Source organism: Herpailurus yagouaroundi, unplaced genomic scaffold, assembly GCF_014898765.1.
Source record: "Herpailurus yagouaroundi ecotype Mexico unplaced genomic scaffold, PumYag 28, whole genome shotgun sequence".
Lineage (NCBI taxonomy): Eukaryota > Metazoa > Chordata > Mammalia > Carnivora > Felidae > Herpailurus > Herpailurus yagouaroundi.
In genome coordinates, this window is record NW_024412376.1 from 11,257,893 (window position 1) to 11,278,496 (window position 20,604).

The 20,604-nt window shown below is 45.8% G+C and overlaps 1 protein-coding gene across 2 annotated transcripts in view; it reads right to left on the minus strand.

Moving 5' to 3' along the window:
* Nucleotides 1-20,604, minus strand: part of SCARA5 (scavenger receptor class A member 5) — a 126,812-nt gene that overhangs the window by 78,718 nt on the left and 27,490 nt on the right. For both annotated transcript variants that reach the window (XM_040465110.1, XM_040465180.1), the window contains exon 3: nt 17,650-17,778. In XM_040465110.1, the coding sequence (XP_040321044.1) occupies nt 17,650-17,778 (129 nt within the window). The remainder of the gene's footprint in view (nt 1-17,649; nt 17,779-20,604) is intronic.

The window sequence follows — 20,604 nt, forward strand, 5'->3', positions numbered from 1 at the left end:
TTGTCCATCATCGAGAATCTGAATGCTGATTTTTCTTCCTTTGATTATGTGAACAGATACCCTCTATGCACTCATTCAATCAATCCCATTGAGATCTGTTATAAAAAGCCTATCCTAGCGCTCAGCTCTATGAGGAAAAAAATAGGTTAGCATAGATTAAGCTGCTTATGTACATCCCAGCAAGAGTACCATAAGGTTACCTTGTACTGGGATTCCTTTCAAGAGGTGGTGGTGCCTGAATACATGGTCTCGTTCAGGGGCCACCATATTACTCAGAGGACGGCAGTGAGATCCCCACTTTACATATAAGCAAGCTGCAGCTCAAAGAGGGAAGTAACTTGCCCAAAGTCACAGAGTGTAAATGGAATGGTATGGGATTGGAACCCAAAGTCTAGGCTAGTGTGGTTGACCCAAAGCTATTCATATATGGCCCCTGTGTTCATGGAGGTTATAGTGTCATGGGGAGTCAGACAACGAAACCACCAGCCTTGTATGAGACCAAGATGAAACACGTGCTGAATGCATGCAACAGGGAAACAGTGTGGGAACAGGTGCCAGGGGTATTTCCTAGGACCTAGAATTCTCACAGCTGATGGGAATTCAAAGCTCTAGTTCAGAGACTGACAACCTAGGGTCCCTGTACAACCTCCAGAGAGCCCCAAAGTAGAAATGGGTTTTTTCAGAAGCCAATAACTCGTGCCCAGTGATGTACCAAACGATCAGGCCCTGAGACTCCCAGAGGCAAGGCCTCTTGCCTGAGGTCACATAGCCAGTGGCAGTGCCGAGACCAAGAGCCCAAGGCTGGATCATCAGGGTGGGGACCTGTCTTCCCTGTGCAGCACTGACTTTCCCATGGTCACAAGGCAAGGTAGAAGATGGAGTCCAATCTAGAATGTGAGCAAACCCTGACAGGACACCCAGAAGACTGTGTTAGTATATAGGAGCTGGGGACCAAGGGAGCCAGAGCCTTCCTCTTTCCCATGGGAGAGAGTGTATTGGACACATTTTTAATTTTCTTGTATATTTTGATGTTTTGACATCTTAAAAAACCTTCCTGGCCAGGGAAGAGACTGCCTGTCCCTGGGCTAGCCAATTCTTGGAGAGAGCAAAGGACCCCACAGGGAGCATGCCTTTGAGAAGCAAACCAACCAGTGCAGAGCCACACTTCTTCTCTCTGGCTGGTACACCCCAGGAGGCAATTTTCCTCTGTCCTATGCATCTGCATGCAGGACCAGGCAACTGGAGACCACCCAGGTAGCCCAAAGCCCACCAAAGCTCTTCAAATTAGCCAGGCCTAAACTTTTCATCTTTCCTTACCTGGAGAAACCCCAGTGAAGGCCTTAGCCTAAGTTCACCCCTCCCCCCTGTCTTCCATCTCCTGACCCCCCTGCTGCTTTCCCCTGCCCCCAAATTCATGTCCACCCATAACCTGTGGGGTGGCCTTTGGAAAGAGGGTCTCTGCAGATGGAATGCAGTTAAGGTCATACTGGATGAGGGTAGGCCCTCAATCCAGTATGATTGGTGTCCGTATAAGAAGAAGAGGGGAATTTAGATGTAGAGACACAGACACACAGGGAGAAAGCCATGTGAGGCTAGAGGCACAGATAATATAGTTGCATCTATAGGCTAAGAAAATAAGGATTGCTGGCAACTACCAGAAGCTAGAAGACATAAGGAAGTATTCTCCTTCCAATGAGTATCCAGAGGAAATACAGCTGCCCACACCTTGATGGTGGACTTCTGTCCAGAACTGTGAGAAAATACATATCCTTTGTTCTAAGGCACCCAGTTTGTGGTGCTTCGTTATGATAGCTCCAGGAAACTGAGTGGAGAGTCATTTTCTGATCAACCCAAGTTTGAATATGAGGGTCTAGCTAGAGATACTCATCTGTATGGACCAAGTCCTTGGAAAGGTGGTGAACAGTGACTCTCTTTCTGCCTTTGCTGCCACCACCTAAGGGCATGGGTTGCAGACCCAGCAAAGCCCTGCTTACCTTGGCCCCTGAGCCCTCAGGCTGGTGCCCACTTTTGCAGAATAAGCTCTGATGCACATAGATATCTGACCCTGAAGTAGAACTAGTGAGGGATGTTTTTCTTCACCCTTGTTATGGACTGAATTGTGTATTCACACCCCACCCTTCAATTTATATGTTGAAGCCCTAATTTCCACTGTGACTGTATTTGTGGATAGGGCCTTTGGGGAAGGAATTAAAGTTAAATGAGGTCACAAAGGTGGGGTCCTAATCCAATAGGACTGTGGTCTTATAAGGAGAGAGAGAGAGACATTAGGGATGCATGCACAGAGAAAAGATTGTGTGAGGACACAGTAAGAAGGTAGCTGTCTGTAAGCCAAGGAGAGAGGGCTCCAGGGAAAAGAAACATGCTGCCATCTTGATCTTGGACTTCCAGCCTCCTGACTGTGAGAAGATAAGTTTCTGCTGTTTAAGCTGCCTGGTTTGTGATGTTTTGTCATAATAGCTCGAGGAAACGAATACGATCTTGTTCCCTCTTTCTGCAGGCTAATCCAGAGGGAAACTAGATGGCCTGAAGGTGGGAAGCAGGACCAACGGCTATGAGGGAGCAGTAGGATGGGATGGGGAGGGATGGTGGAGTGGGGTGCCAAGACGAGAGATGTAAGAGACCTAGGGGGAGGGGCCCATGGAGTCAAAGCAACAGGGAGGCTCCCACAAGGGTCAGGAGAGGGCCCCAAAGTCCAGAGTGAAGGGGTGTGGGTGACATGCTACAGGAGCCCTTTCCTGTTTGCACACAGTGTGGATCCAACAGGCCTTTAGACTTGAGCTAAAAAGGGCAATCCTGTACCCTCCTGGACTCGGCCAGCCACAGAACATCTCTGTTAACCAACTGTTGTGTCCCGGCCCCCATGCAGAGTTGGAAACTTTAGCATCCAATGACACGGATTTTGTTAAAGAGAAGACAATATAGCCATGAAATGGACGTCAGTCTGGGTTTGGGCACGCTGAATCTGAGGTGCCCAGGGGGACTTCACAGGGAGCTCTTTACAAGGCAGTTGCCTATGTGGAAAGAATTAGGGACTTGAAGTCCTCAGAATCCACACAAGGTAGCAGAGGCTGGGAAAGCAGATACACGTTAGGAGACATGGGTCACAGCACTGAGGTGTGCTTCTAACATGGAAGGAGGTGGGCATGTGTGGGAGCAGGTAGAGAGAAACAGGTTGCCCTCATGCACAGAAGATAGGCATGCAAGAACTGGGGCAGCCGTTATGGAGAACCATTAGGGGGTTTCCTCAAAAAATAAAAAAATAAAAAAAGAATAGAACTACGTTGTGAGCCATCAATCCCACTTCTGGGCAAATACCCAGAGGAAACGAAATCAGGAACGTGAAGAGATAGGTATCTGCAGCCCTGTGTTCACTGCGGCATTACTCACAGTAGCCGAGACATGGATACAACCTAACCTATGTCTATGGATGGATGAATGGATAAAGAAAATGTGGTACATACATACAATGGAATGTTGTTCAGTAGTAAAACAAGAGATCCTGCCATTTGCAACACCATGGATGAACCTGGAGGACATGATGCTGAGTGAAACAAGTCAGACGCAGGAAGACATACTGTGTGATCTCACTTATATGCGGAATCTAGAAACTTCAAACTCCTAGAAATAGAGAGCAGAGTGATGGTTACCAGGGGCTGGGAGTGGGGTTCACGGGGAGAGATTGGAGAAAGGGTGCACAGGTGCAGTCATACAAGATGAATAAGTTTCGCAGACCTAATACACTGCATGATGACTAGTGTTAACAAATATGTGGGATAATTGACATTTTCTGAGAGGGTAGATCTCAAGTTTTCTCACCATGCGCATAAAAATCATAACTATGCAAGGTGATGGTGATGCTGATTAGCTTGATTGTGGTGATCATTTCATAATGTACATGTAAACAAAACACCACATTGTGCATCTGAAATATATGTAATTTTTATTTGTCAGTTATACCTCAGTAAAGCTGGGGCAGGGAGATAAAGTCAGAAAGAGAGAAAAAGAAAGAAAGAAAAAGAAAGAAAGAAAGAAAGAAAGAGAGAAAGAAAGAAAGAAAGAAAGAAAGAAAGAAGAAAAAAGAAAGGAAGGAGCAAGGGAAGGAAGGAAGGAGGGAAGGAAGAAGGGAGGGAAAGAAGAAGGAAGGAAAGAAAGAAAGAAAGAAAGAAAGAAAGAAAGAAAGAAAGAGAGAGGGAAGGAAGGAAACCAGTTTAAAGAGAAACTTGGAGTCTTAGACTTTACTCCTGTTACCTCCAAATAACCATTTTACCCCTCAAAGACGGTAGAGGTTATTAAAAGAAATAATCACCTCAGGGGAGCCTGGGTGGCTCCATTGGTTATGCCCCTCCCCTGCTCACTCTCTGTCTCTCTCTCTCTCTCTCTCTCTCTCAAAAATAAATAAACAAAAAATCTTTTTGAAGAAATAATCACTTAGCTAAGCAGTGAGCTTCAAGAACCAAGGGAGGCTCTGGGAAGCATGTGTCTGGTTGCAGGTGACGACTGGGACCCCCAAGGAAGGTGCCTGGGAAGACAGGGCCTCTGGGAGGATCAGGAGTCTGGGGGCATCTGGAGCCTCTGATGCAAGTCCCCATCAGCCACAGAAGCACAGGGAACGCTGAGTAGGACACTTCCCCACCCCCGCCTCGGTCTCATTTACGAAGCCGAGGCCAGATCGAATCCTTCCCAGCTCTGGTTTCATTAGTCGTCCTCCGGCCTCTCCCTTCCTGTGTGCCCTTGGGACACTTGACCCTCTTCACCAGCTGTGGCAGGAGTGTCCTCTGGTCCATGACTCGGAGGGAGCCTCTGTCAGCAGCCCTCCAAACCCAAGTGGGGGCGGCACACGCACACATGTGGGGAGTGAGGGAGGAGGGACCTGTGGGCCCCACCTGAGGGTGTCTCTGGGACAGCAGAAACCATGCGAGGTGCCCCGTTCCTAGGGTTACAGAGGGATTCCTGTGGCTTTTTAAAAGGGTGGCTTTATTAAAACCCCAACATTAGAGGAAATTGAAAGAGAAGAATGTGTACCAATAAGCGGCTCGCTCTGCCACAATGGCCTTCATCCCTCCCCCTCTTGTATGCATATCTGCTCGCACATTAAACTCAGGAGCACCCGAGCCACCCCATCACCCAGCCTTTCTTCCCCGAGCTGAGTTCAGGGACGGCTCTCCCAGGTGGCTTCCTACTCCACCTTCAGAATGGCTGTGTAGTATTCCTTTGCGGTGCTTTGTCGGAATTGAGTTACCCAACCCCCTAAGGTCGGACATTTAGGATTTCTCCAGTTTGGGGTGATGGTGGATACCGTTGCTCAGAGTTTTACACACGTGCCATTTTTCCTTCCTTATAATCATTTCCTTCAGGCCAACAGAGTAGGATTTCCGAGCCAAAGGGTGTAAACTGCTTTTATAGACCCTGAAAGGACACTGACTTCCTTGAGGCAATCTGCTTGTTTATTCATGCTCTGGGGCCCCAGCTAATGGTCAGGGGACAAGTGTTAATGGGGAAATAAGAGACGCCTTCCCTCAGACTCCTCCCGGAAAGATGCAGTCTTTCCAAAACCCTGGCAGATAATATGCCGAAATGGTTCACAGAGGAAAACTGGCCAGACCCCGTCGTTGTTGACAACAGCAAGAAAGAGAAACAAAGCGCTCGGCAGAAGAAACCCCTCCCAGGGTGACTCAGGGTGGCTACAGCTCTGTATGAGTCCCCTACTTCCCATCCTGGGAATGGGCACCGTTGCCTCCTGGGAGTCACTTGGGACATCTTCTTCACTGCCCTCCCCCATGTTCATGCAGGCGCCAAGTGGGGGAGGGGCTCCAAAGACCCCTCTTAGACATAGGGATCTGTGGGACAAGGTAGGCTGGCTCCACGTTGCGCTACTAAATGACAGCTGAGCTCTGATTGATGCTAGCGTTACAGAGACGCATGGCGAGAGACCACTGAGAGACATCAGCTGTGCCCCCTTAGCTGGAGTAGAGCCCGGGCCTGCCTTTCTTCTGGGATTTCCTGAGGAGGGGAGAATGTGGGAGGGACTACAGGAAGGGGCAGATTCCCCCACCCAGTTCTCTTTATCCCTTAGATTGCTCTAAAAAGGATCTCGGAGAACGTGGGGCTCTCACAAAGTTGCACAGAGAGGGGCAGGAGTCCTGGGATGCCTGGTGGCCATCAGGCTATACTGGGCTGCCAGCTGGGAGGGCATTTGGGGCCAAGAAGTCAGGCTTCCCATCTCTGAAGGACTTCTCAGAGATGGAGGGCATGGGGTGAAGCTGGCCGTTATTCTAATGAGGCCAAACACATCGTCTACCTGGAGGCCATAGCAGTGGGCCATCTGCCTCTCCTGGAACCAGAGGGAGACAGGGACAGAGGGAGACAGGGAACCAGAGGGAGACAGGGAGACAGAGACATCACCTCCCCCCCACCCCCAATGTCCCCACAGACTTGAGAAACTCCCTGCTTTGTTATCCTTCTTCCCGGGTCTGTAAAATAATTCATCATTTCAAATTTATCAGGGCACCCTGTATTTTTATTTGGTAACTCTCCCCAGTTGGGAGGCAGTTGGAGGGGTCCAGGTGAGAAATGATGGGGCCCATCAGGGCTGGCTGAGGGGGTGAACATGGGAAGCAGGTGAGAGAAATCTAGAAGGATTCCTTGGTTTGGGGCTAATACAACTGGCTAGATCATGGTGTTGTTTATACAGAGATGGAGAAAAATCGGGGAGAAACAATTTGGGTATGGAAAATCAAGAGTTCTGTTCACTTTTAGTGTCATATTTAGTTGCAGACACTCATTAAAGAAACAAGCGGGAATGACACAAGTAGGTAGTTGAACAGATTGGTCTGGATTTCATGGCAAAAGTTAGAGGTGAATTCAGATATGAAATATGATGGAATTTGATGAGGCTCACCGGCAAGAGAGCTCAGTTAACGAAGGGAAGAAGGCCAAGGACTGAGCTCCTAGTTACTCTAAGATTTAAAGGTAAAGCAGGTAGGAGCAGAGCAGCATAGGAGACCAACAGATTACTTCCTTGAATTAAATCAGAACTTCTCAGAATACGTGAGTACCTCTTTTTTGAGATTTATAGGGAAACATTTGGTGAGCCCCTGGCATAAGCCAGGCATTGTGCAAGGCATTTTATGTGTTACCTCAGTGAATCATCGCAACACTGCTAAGTGATCGTTATTATCCCTGTTTTAATGTTTTGTTTGTTTGTTTGTTTGTTTGTTTGTTTTTTAATGAGGGTTAAAGAATTTTTCCAGATCACAACTCATAAGCGATCAAGCTGATATCAGGGTTTGGGTTTGTCTGGTTCCAAAACATCTGTTCTTTGAACCGCGCTCTGTTTTCTAGGGCTGTTTGTTTTTGGTTTTTTTTCATATCTGTTCTTTCAGTTGGTACGATCTTTATGTCAGGGGCCTCTCTTTATTTCTCTTCATATCTCCCTGAGTCTCATTGCTAGGCACATTGTTGGCACTCCACACACGCTTGTTGTTTTGGATCTGATGCAAGAGGGCTCTAAGCCTTTGGGCGGGGGCAGAAAATGCACAATGCCCACAAGATCCTAACAGAAATGCTGAGAGTTTATAACTTCTCTTCAACAGGGCAGGGAACAAAAGCTTGCTAGTTCCCAGGCTTCGATCCCAGCCCAAACTCAAAGCCATCAGTTAGTGACACCATCTACTTCATAGCTCTGGCGCAAGCAAGCAGAAGACAGAACCAGAAGGCAGAAGGAAAGGTAGGTTTTGAAGGTACAATGGTTGAGCCATGAAGAGGGCTATGTGAGCTGCAGGAGGAAGCAAAAGACTAACTCAAGCCCATTCCCATCTATTTGTGCTTAGTTAAGAAATGTCATTTTCTTAGCAAAATCTGGGTGCTGCGTTAACAGTGCTTCTAAAATTTCCTCCAATCCTGGTTCCTTGGACAGAAATCAAAGCAGTTGACAAGTTTCTCTTACTATTTCCTGGATAGCATGGTGACATGAGGGCTGGATTAAGGCACAGTTGGAGGGAGTTATACTTGATTATAATCACCTAACAACACTGATGATTGTTACTACATACCATGGACTATTGTAGATAGTTTCCATGGATGAATTTATCTCAACCTCATCATGACATCTCAAAGTGGGCAGTGGTGTCACTTCTGCTTTATAGATGATGACTCTTGAATAACTTGCCCAAGGGCACACAGGAAGTGGCAAAGCCAAGATTTGTACCCTGGCAGGTTGATTCCAGTGCCCAGGCGCTTTGTCACTGGGCCATGGTTAATGCCTCCAGCAGGAGACTGGGGTAAGAGAAGGGCTGACTGACTTCACACCAACCTATCGTCCATGGTCCAGGTTCCACGCTCCAGCTGTGGGACCATGAGCCAGCATGCGCAACTCTTCTGCGCCTCAGTTTCTTCAACAATGGACTATGAACTCTTTTCTGGATTCCTTCGATTGTTAGGAGAAATAGATGACATAACATATGTGTAAATTCTTTGAACACTATAAAGCACACTCCAGAGATGAAAGATTAAAGGGCTGATAGTGGTCAGTATAAGCCTAAAGGGGGGTTGGCAAACATTTTCTGCAAAATGCCAGGGAGTAACTATGTTTTGCTCACTAGGCCATACCGTCTCTGTTAAAACCACTCAGCACTGCCACTGTGGCACGAAAGCAGGCATAGACAATACGTAAATGAATGAGCACAGCTGTGTGCCGATAGAACTTTATTGGCAAACGCAGGCACTGGCCAGATTTGGCCCTTTGTCTAGAGGGAGGATTGCAGAAAGAGGTAGTTGAGATCAGTCCTCTGCACTGTCCTAATTGTGGTACAGTTTGACTGAAGACCCAGAGAACATAATACCAAATTTGCAGGTGGCTTTCTCCCATGCTCACTTTCCTCACCTCAGAGGTGGTCAGAGGCATCCATCTAAGTAAGGGAGATATGGAAGGTCCTTCATCTTAGGCCGTAGAATTTTTTGTGGAAAAGCCAGGATGTCAAAATTCTCTTCCTCTTTTTCCTGCCCACTCCCCTGGAACTAAGGAAAGGCTGGGGTCTCTTCTGCTGGGGAAACTCTGATAGCTTGGGAAGGTTCACACAGCCAAGGTGGAACATAGGGGGAAAGGTAGTGTCTCAGGTGAGCGGGGTCTGGGTTTAAGGAAAAAGGCTGGTGGCGGGGGAGGGGGGAGGTCTTTGAGGCTATCCCACCTCCCAGGATGGTAAAGCCTGTGCATGGGCTGGGGTGTCATTGGTCATGTCCTCCCGGGAACCGTACACGTGGCGGCAGGCTGTGGAATGGAGACTGTGTTGGGATATTGGCTCAGATGTGACCGATGACACAAGCCCAAAAGGGAAAGCTAAATGACAGATGTCCGAATGCAGATTCAAACTGATCCAACAGGCTGCAATACTTGGCAGAAGCCGGCGTGATGACATTTAATTGGGATTACTAACAAGATCTGCATTTAAGTTAAGGCAACAAGAAAACCAACCAAAGCCAGTTGTACTGACATGGGATAGAGAAGCCCTCACTAGGCAATATTCCCTTTGAAAGATATCTAGAGTTGGGGGTGGGGTTGGCGAACAGACATGATTATTAATGGCTGCTTAGTATCCCATCCCTTGGATGTGGTATCGTGTATTACTATGAGTCACCGCGAGGAAGGCTCGTGCAAATTTAGGCTACATCAGCAGACGGGCAGTGTCCAGATCAAAGTTCGTCACAGCTCAGCACACCCTGCCCTGGCCAGACTACACCGACAGTGCTGTGTCTAATTTTGTTTTCCACGAAAACCTGGAGCTTATTGGGTGGGGATGGGAGGGGGAGGATGGCCATTACGTTGATGCCAAACCTTAGCTGAACATCTACTCTGTGCAGGGCATCATGCCAGGCACCGGCATGAACAAGACACAGTACCTTATCATGAAGGAGCTTTGTTCTGGACGAGAAGAGGAGCAGGTATGTAAAACGATGACCTCAGTATAACGTAGCAGGTGTGAATACACACACACACGTAGGTCTCCTGACCAAGTCACTATTGGAAGAATGAATCTTGCTTAACCTATTTTCACCTCGCTGAAGAACAATCACGAGGATGAGGAGAAAGGCTTGTTGCGAGCTGTTCCTACAAGAGGAGCTAGAAACAGCATGTGTGGGATAGTTGAGGAAGATTAGGCAAGAGTTTCTGTCACTTGTGGCTGTTCTTCAGTAGAAGTGCAATACCTCATCTGTCTGGGAAGTCAGGAGGGAGGTTCTTGCCCTGGGAGGGAGGGAGGTTGTACAAGATGTCCTCTGAGACTCCTTCCAAGGCTAAGCTCCTGAGTGCCATGGGTGGGAACGGCACCATGGTGCTGGCTTGCTCACTCTCTTCCCTAAGGAGACACAGTGCTGGAAACACTATCCTGTTTCTTGGCTTACTGAGCCCTGCACTGTCACGGCAAGGCCAGGATCCCTCAGACAAAGTCTCCAGGCCTCCCCTGTGGATTTATTAGAAACGTGTGGGGTATGGGCACAGACCCTCCCGCTACACCAAGCATACAACGTTCTCTGTTTATAGACAAAACCCCTAGGTGCTCAGGCTAAACAAGCAGGATTCTAACCCTTTCTTATTCTGACAGCAAAGTCCCTCTGATTGTTCCAAGACCAATGATAATAGCAATATTGTTAAATAGCAACAATACTAATGACTAATGATGATATTTATTGAATACTATTTTTGTGCCAGGCATGAAGAGTTTTCATGTATAAATTAATTTAATCCTTACAGCAACTCTATGGGGTAGGTACCATTGTCATCCCATGTGACTGATGAAAAACTGAGGATTTGAGAGGTTAAATTTTTTGCCCTAAGATTATAGAACCATTCAGTGGCACAGCCCAGATGTGAACCCAGAAGTTTCGCCTCAAAGTCCATATCCTGAAGAGAACATAGCTGTTCACTTAGAATGTTTGAGGGGCACCTGGGTGGCTCAGTCAGTTGAATGTCCAACTTTGGCTCAGGTCACTATCTCATGGTTCGAGGGTTCAAACCCCGCATAGGGTTCTCTGCTGTCAGCATGAAGCCTACTTTGGATCCTTTATCTCTTTCTTTCTCTGCCCCTCCTCTCTCTCTCTCTCTCTCTCTCTCTCTCTCTCTCTCTCTCAAAAAAAAATAATAATGTTTGAAAGACACATAGAGTAATAGAATTATCATTTAGCCCTTTGATTTTACACTACAGCTTGCATTCTATTTGTGAATCATGACATAAATATATAGATGGTGAATATTTCTTTTACAATGAGTAGAATAGAAAATCATCAGCATCTACCACACACTTAAGATTATTTCAGTTATGGGTATATGTGTGAACTAGGTCATGGTCAAAAAGTTTGGGAAACACTGATCTACTCCAACCTGCTCACTTTACAAATGAGTATACTAAGGTTCAGACAGTGATTTTTCCCAAGATTACAGAGGGTTAATGGATGAGCTGGGACCAAACTCAAGTATTCCTGACTCTCAGTTCCCACTATCAAGCTTAACTGACTGCAAAGAAAAGCAAGAAAAAATAGGCATAATAATATAGTAGGGGTAGTAATGCTGCTATCCTAACAAGAGTACTACCAGCGTGCTCACTCTGTGCCAGGAGCCACTTTTCTGAGTGCTTTAAATATATTAACATGTTTAAATCTCATAACAACCCAATGGAGCAAGCATACTTATTTTTCTCATTTTCTGATGAAAAAACTCAGGTACAGAAAGATCCAGTAACTTGGTCAACATCTCATAGCTGGTAATGGAGAAGAGGGGATTCAAACCCACACAGGCTGGCTTCAGAGTCCATGGTGTTCACCAGTATAAGGTACTGCGTGACTCTGCCTGTCTTAATATTCTCCCTAAATGCTATAATGCCTACCCAGTACAGACTATGATGTATGTGTCATAATGTAATTAATTACACACTTCTTCCACCAGTCACATGTCCTTGAGTGGTGATTCCATATTTACCGTGCCATGTAGACACTTGACTGAAACTGAAATAATCATTTTCCCCCACAAATAAGATTCCCTCCAAGGTTCCTAGTCTGTCATTCATTCATTCGTTCACTCACTCACTCGTCATGTGCATATTTAAAAACATCGTGCACTTGCAGAATTGAAGAGAGTAGGCAGAATTTTTTTTACAAGACAAAACTGTGCATAACACCCTTCCTTGTTCCAAAAAGGATTAAGGCAGTTTATAAGGACACATAAAATACACTAACATAACAGTAGATGAGAACAAGATAAAGGAAGAAGTAGTGAGAGACGCTAAATGGGGGTAGGAACAGGATGAATGGAAAAATGCTTTCTGGAAAGTCTATACAGTGGCTGTGGGTGGACCACAGATCTGTCTGCAGGTTTTCATTTTAATTACTTTCAAATTCACACATATTGCAAGGGGATGACAACTAACTCTCGGTTTGCATTAATTACCTCTTGAAAGCAATTTTAATTACTTTCAGATTCACAGTCTCCTGAAGGTGAAAATGAACTATTTCCTCAAGACAAGCACACCTCCTTCTGAGGCTAAGACAGAAAATAATTTCTGCGTGTGTCAACATTGTGTAATGGGACGAACAACATCTTCAGCAGCACCCCTACAATAAGCACAGGGTGGAATTTCATGGCGCTGCTTCAACAGGGTGTCCCAATAAAGTCTACAGGCAACACACTCTTCATTCTGAGATGCATGATGAGATCAATAATCTGCCACATAAATGGCTATGGGCTCTGAGCGCACTGTTCTCTGATTGCAGAGTCCAAAACCTGCTTGAAACGAGGTGATAAAAAAAAAAGAGGTGCTCAATTCAAATGACATTTGGGACACTTAGTGTTCAGCTTTCCCCAGGCTGAGGCCTTCCCAGCCACTCCAGCTGTCAGGAGTCAGACTCTCCTTTGCATCAGCAGCCTCTCCTTTGGCACATAGCATCAGCTACATCGTACTGTTCTAATGTATCTGTGTGCTTCTGATTTCATTTTTTTTAAGTTTATTTGAGAGAGAGAGAGACAGAGACAGAGACAGAGACAGAGAAAGCAGGGGAAGGGCAGAGAGAGAGGGAGAGAGAGAGAACCCTAAGCAGGCTCCGTGCTAGGGCTCAAACCCACAAGCCATGAGACCACGACCTGAGCTGAAACCAAGAGTGAGATGCTTAACTGACTGAGCCATCCAGGCACCCCTGTATGCTTCTTATTTTAAACTCCCCCAGAGCAGGAAACACATCTCATGATTCTTTTTTATTCCCATGCTATGAACTAAATGTTTGTGTCCTCCCAAATTCATATGTTGAAATCCTAACCCCCAATGTGATGGTATCTCGAGGTAGGGCATTTGGGAGGTGATCAGGATGTGAGGGTAGGACCCTCCTGAATGGGATTAGTGCCATTATAAAAGAGACCCCAAAGAGCTCCCTCACCCCTTCTGCATGTGAGGACACTGTGAGAAGACAGCTGTCTATTAAGCAGGAGGTGGGTCCTCACCAGACACCAAATCTGCCAGTAGCTTGATCGTGGACTTCCCAGTCTCCAGAACTGTGAGAAACAGCTGTTTGTTGTTTAAGCTGCTCAGACTGTGGCAGTTTGTTATAACAGCCCCAATGGACTGAAATACCAGGGTTTGTTCCGTTGCTCTGCACCCACTAAGCACTCATGTACAGGTGAAGCAGTGATTAAGGATGATGATGGCAATATCTGACTGTTGCTGTTAAGGAAGAATTAAATTAAGCTGTGAGAGGAGCCCTTTTCACCAGGAACTCTCCCCGTTCCAATCTATGTTGCTGTAAAACTCCAGGTTAATCAGCCCCAGATGTTTGCACTTCCCCTTTCTACTATTACATTTTCACAGCAGGAATTCAAATTCCTTAGTAGTGTCATGGTAGGAGAAAGGAGGAAGAAGAGGTCGTTCCCCATGACCACTCTTTGTCACTACAGTGATGTCCCAGAATCACTGGGTTAGAACCTCCTCTAACCCTTTCACTCCATCACATCTTCCCTGAAGTGCTGAACTGAAGACCTCAGGACCCACAACCATCCAATCTCAACCCTCTTATTCATGAATTGAATTAAGCCTGATGGTCAATACTGTCCCAAACTGAATGTGGAACAGAACAAAAACATAATATGGAACCATCAGCCCAGGTAATAAATCAAATGGGTTGAAGAGATAGAAAGTCTTAAAGGAATTGGGGGCTGGGAAGAATGCACTGATGCAGCCTCATTAAGTGATGTTAGAAGACTGTGCGCATAGAACTTGGCAATGTTGTGGGAGTATCAATAAAGTTCCCAAGAGGATGCCAGTTAGGAATGGATAGTCGGGTAGAAAGCCCAACTGAGAAAATAGTGTGGTTTAAAATCATTTAAATCCAGATGTCTGGATTGGACAGGGGATGTTGGGATGATGCGTGAACACAAGGTACAGTATTTGCCTTTTATTTTGAATACTTGGATAAAGAGATGAATTGACATAAGTCTCATGAGAAGTTTTATAAGAGTAATATTTTATGTAGTTAGATTATAATTTTATAATATTGAAAAACAGCAGGAGCAAGCATGTGTACCACAATCATTTTTTACCAGTCATTCAGACATGGTGCTTGGTCAGAGTGGATAATTTTGTTATCCAACTGTAGGATGTATGAGCTTTGGGTCGACAAGGAGATTTTGAAATCTGAGAGTGGTTCAAACAGAACTCCTCCTGTCTTAGTCAGTCCAGGCCTCTATAACAAAACACCATAGCCTGGGTGGCTTAAACAACAGACATTTGTTTGTCACAGTTGTGGAGACTGGGAAGCCTAAGATCAAGGTGTGGGTAGATTCGGTTGTTGGTAAGGGCTGTTTTCCTGGCTTGCAGGCGACTCTCTCTGTGTCCTCACATGGCAGATTTCTCTCTCTTCCTCTCTCTCCTCTCCTCTCCTCTCTCCTCTTATAAGGGCACTAATCTCATCATGAGGGTCCCACCCTCATAACCTAATAAACTCCCAAAGGCCCCACCCCCAAATACCGTCATATTAAAGGTTAGGGCTTCAACATATAAATTTGGTGGTGGGGCACAACTCAGTCTTTAGCACCTCTTGTGGAAGGCGACCTCAGCAGGACAATGAAGAGCATATTCTGCCCAACATGGGGAAGCAGCCACAGCAGAACTCCTAACAGAAGGCTAGGTAAGCTCTAATTTACACTGAACCATGTATCTCTCCATAGTCTTGGTATTTTCATAAAGGAGACATAACTGGAGGTCTCTAATCAGGGTGCTCTGAAGAAACTTCCTACCTAGGTCAGGCAGGTTCTCCTTGAAGAATCCCAGACTTGTTCACTACATTCCTAAGTCCCCTCCCTAGGGGAGAAGCCGTTGGTGACTACATTTTTTCATTGGCCACCCTCACAAAACCCTCCCAGAGGCCAGCATGATTTTCCAGAGAAGAACCTGGGGAGGGGACAGCGGTCATGCCCCAGAGCCAAGATATAAAGTATGATGCTCTGTCTCATCAGATTAGTTCTGATACACCCCAAACTGTCATTCCACACAGGCAATCTGGCATCCAGAAACTTCAAATTCAAAGGTGATCATAATGATCAATATCCTCCCCAGGTTTCTGTCTAGAAAACTAAGGAAGCGTGGCAATATTTTGGTTAGATTGGAAAACCATGATCCACCCTCCCTTCTGAAACTTCCAGGATGTCATCATAAATCCCATTCGACCTCCAAGTTGACAAAGCCAGGAGAAAAGTCTTTCTACAGCATCCCAAGCAGCACTACTTGCTAGAACCTCTCCTCTATTTTGAATGAGAATCTATTTCCTTACAAAATTCACCCATTTGTCTAATTCTACCCTCTGAGGTCACACAGAATATGCCTGCTTTATGGCAACCCTCTAGACACAGAAGAGAACTTTATCTTCTCCCAAAATTATGCCCTTCCACGCTTCCAGGCTTCCAGGCTCTAGAGACCTGCCCTATGGTCCCCATTTGTCTGGCACTCTCTTCTAGACCCTCTTCTGTCACCTAAAATTTCCTATTCAGCAGAGAGATTGTAATACCATAGCCTAGCTTTCCTGCTGGGCTGAAACAGTTTCCAAAAATTCTGGAAATTTGTTATGGTTGTGGCTGCCAAGCCCACAAAACCCAGATCCCAATCTCCCACTGAGCAGCCCAAGAACATGTTCAAATCATCCTCTGGCTGGACATCATCCATGGGTCCTTGAGATGAATCATGACTTTCTCTCATTGTTGTTGGCTGTCCCCCCACTCAGGTCAAGGGGTGGTAGGACAGACACCACCCCTAATCATGCCCTTTGCCCCGAGTGTGGAACCCTGAAGGTGAAGGCAGCATTGAACATTCCATCATAGGCCCCAGGTGACTATTCTCACTTGACAGAAAGTGAGACAATACCAATGAGGTCCTAGGCATCTGCCTCATGATTTCCAGCAAAGGTCATCTGCAAGTGCTTAGCCTCCCGATCCCTGTCCTAGAGTTAACTCATGGGCCCCACCCTCAGCACTCTAAGTCATCTCGGTCTGGCCAGCCGCCTTGCTCTGACCAACCCCCCTCCATGCATTACCCATACTTACACTGCGTGTGTCTCCTCTATATTACCATAGCACTTGTTGTCAACATACAGTCTCTGTCATCAGCCCTATCACATTCTGCCTTGAGACAGAGCTCTAGCTGTGTGCCTCTGCCTTTCCAACAACTGGGAGCTCCTTGAAGGAAGCCCATGGGTCTTATTTAGCTGCATATCCACTTCTAGCATGGAACCTGACACAAAGTAGGCTATCATGTAGGATGGGTGAGGTTGAAATAAACTGAACCCTTGGTCTTACTTTGTCAACTCTTACATACTTTCATTGAGAAAGGTGGGAATTGGGCACCTCTCCCTCTGTGTGGGAGTCAGGAGAGACCACTACAACCGCTGTCCCTCTGTGCTTCACCGTCTCCATCACCTGTGACCTGTGACATGTGACATGTGGAGTGACCTGTGAGCAGTGAACTAAGTTGCTCACATGTGGTCTTCTGCTTGATCCCTTTCTAAGTCCATGAGCTCTCCTTCTTCCTATCTAGAAAATGTGCTCCTAACTCCAGCCTATGACCAGCCTGTCTTGCAGATGGACACTGGGGAGAAGAGCCCAGCTGAACTGGGGCAAACCCGTCCCACCCCCGAGTAATCACAAAAGGACAGCAAGTTGATGATGATTCTGATTAACCACAGCAGCAAAATGTCTCATGACTATTTTCATCATGCCCAGGACAAGGGGCTTAGCCTGCTCTGTGCAAACCACAGAATAGAGATCCAGGGAGGCCCTGGATGCACAAATCACACAATGATGCCTGAAAACTCAGAAGCCACTCAGAGTAGCTAAATCTCTGCTCCTGGACTCAGAGGTTCTCCAAACTCACATATCGCCTGCCAACTCCTCATCCCACATGAAATGGGCAATGCTGTCAAGAGTCATGCTGGTCTGAAAGACCAGCCAGCTTCCTCCTTTGTGGTTTCCATGGTGACAGGGGAAGTGTTTGGGCTTATGACTGTGAAAATGGAGACAGAGGTTTAAGCTCTCCAGTTCCCATCTACTGTTGCTCCCTAAACACCTCCATTCACATTCTTAAAGGCCACAACAGGAAAGGGTGCCCTTACCTGCTAAGATGAAGATGCCTACGAGAATCAGGAAGACCAGCAGGTACAGCCCAAGGACAGCATGCTTCAGGGCTGACAGGGAGCCCAGCTGAGTGCAGCAGCCACCTGTCCGTCGCTTGTGGCATGGACCTAGAAAATAAGGGTAAGAAGAGGAGGGGAAAAGGCACTTGAAAACCCCGCAAGCATTTTTTTCTTCTGGTCTTATCTCTTCTGATGCACTCAGATGCTCACATGGAACCTCTCATACACCTTCTGCACACTTGTAATGCAGCTGTAACAATGGGGAACTTTCCAGAACATGACAAGCTTGTGAGCTTCTAGCTTTTACCCCACCGTCCTCATTCATGACCAAGCCAAATAGGCATGCCCACAGCTCACATGCCCAGGAACTCATCCTCCTGGAACCAGTCCAAGCATCAGAGAAAGCTCAAATAGGCTAGAGTATGTGTCTTTTACACATACTCTACATTGTCCCATGTGACCCAGAGAATATGGAGAAAATTTAAAACAGGGGTTGCAAACTTTAACTTCTACAGTGGCCAGGAATGGACGGAAATTAGCAAAGTGGGCCATGTGGACCTGAGGAACCTAACAGCACAGGCCCAGTATGGAAGAGGTTGCGATGTAAGAGTAAGGGCCAGGTGTTGCCAGACACAGAATTTTCAAGACAAGCCAGAAGTGATACTGAGAATTGCACTATGTTTCAAGTGTTGACAACTAGTAATAAAAATAAAAGACAAAGAACTTACAAAACACTAGGGAGTATAAACAAAACGCACTTACATGCCAGATCTGACCACCAGTTTGCAACCACAGATTTAGATTTACAGGAAAACATAGTAACTTCCTCCTGCGAAACTACATACGGCTCACCAGCTTCTTCGGGCCAATATGGAACAGCAAATTATCAGTGCTCTACTGGACCTCATGGATCTTGTAGTCCAACCACTTGAGGTTACAGATAAAGGTTGCCAAATGTTAGTGGCAAATCCTAGGTGAGAACCCAGGTGGCCTGACTCTTGGTCATCTTTCAGCTGGACTCCTCCTTTGAGGCAGGCTTCTTGGCCTTCACAGAGGCCAGGAAGCCACTAGCCTCCATCTGCTATGTCAACTGACAGTGGGAAGGAAGGGATGCTCTCCTGCCCTGACTCCCAGAAGGGCAGGTAAGAATCGATAAGAGCCTTTTTTTTTTTTTTCAAAACCACATGCCCCTCTTATACTTATTCTCCCTCTCTGGTGAGGGACAGTGTTGCCAATTGGAGTGTGATGCACGTGGAGGAAGGTGTGGGAGCAGAAAAAGGCTGAAATAATTGATATTCGGAAATGTTTTTAAAGATGATGTGATCGTTTGTAATTCCTTGGTAACTTTGGGTTTGCAAGCAAGATGCTTCTGGGGCTACTTATTATCTCTCAGGTACCATAACCACCTCTGGGGGCCTTCAGGAGGTTTGGTTATCAGGAGGGAAAGCATGGGTGACCACATTGGTTTCCTGACTCCCCAGAGGTATTGTTGAGCAAGGAACATTTTCCCACTCATCTACTCCATTTTAGTGAAAATACTGCTGTTAAAACAGTTAGGTAGAACTATTACATAATATTTCCATAAAACATTGGAGACAATTTGGAGCAGTTGGTAAAGAAACATAAATTCAATTACCATTCTCATCAACCCTTAACTACTGGCAAATTTTGAAAAGTTAACCTGCTTTTCCACTAAGACTTGAGCAGAGTACATCCTTTCAACTCCCTCTCAGTCCTTTTCCAGGACTTTCTATTGCTTTTTACACAATAGAATCTATAAGCTGTTTTGCTCCTGAATATGAAGGCTTCTTATAGCACTTCAACCTTTTGTTGTTGTTGTTCTCATGAGCGCTGCTGGCTTTCTGGTTGCAACGTACTAGAGACAAACTGTTTCCTTGCAGAGTCAGAGTGGCGGGCACAGTGTTGGACACTACACAAATATGAGTTCTTGCTAACATGACAGTTGTTCCAGCTCTCCTGCTCTACACCCTGCTTCCTCTTTAGATGATGACAGTGCTGCTGCTGACAATGGCCAACTAACTGCTGCAAGTGGTCAGAAGATGCCTGTGCTGAAATGCTATTATCCTTATGTTTATCCCAAGCCAATCTTGGGTTCTTCCTTCATTGGCTTTGTTTGACCCTCTTCTTATTTCCCTTGATATATATATCAACCATATTCCGTTAACTGTTCCAGTTTCAATGGAATCTTGTATTTCTGGTTCATTATAACAAGAAATCATTCTTGCTCCAAAAAAAATTGATATAATTTTTTTTTTGCACGTAACTTTTTTATTGAGGCCCAACGAGTCATTACAACTTGCCTGAACATGAGGCAGTTTAGTAAGATGAATCTTAACATAGTTAAGGACTGCACGCAACAACATACATTTTCAGCCTGACTAGCAAGGCTATATCACAATTTATAAAGTGCCAGATGAGTGCTGATTGCCCTGCAGCTTGAAATTTTTCACGTGGGGAGGGAAAACGAAAAAGTAAGATCTCTTTCTTTCTCTAGGAATGAAAAAATTTTCCCAAACTAATCAACCACAAGGGCAAGGGCTGCTTTTTCTTCAATTTCACCCATTAGAACACCATCCTTTTATTGTCAAGTCTGTACTGACCTTCAATCTTGGCAGAATAGAAGGAAAGCCCCATAGACAACAATACTGCCAACTTGATATTGCCTTCCTTGTGTACATGTGCATTGCTAGCTCACTGTAAGAATGGGGCAAACTGCAATGCTATAGCCCTATTTTTCCCATCAAAAAAGAATAGTTCCTTCCTCTGTATCTGAGGCTTCTATTTAATGCCAGCACACATTGGCAATAGGTCCCTTTATCAACTAACACACAACATAGTCCTTCTTCTTAGAGAGCAGTTATTCTAGCAAGACTCAATATCTTAAATAGAACATAAAAGAATTTCAAACAGAGG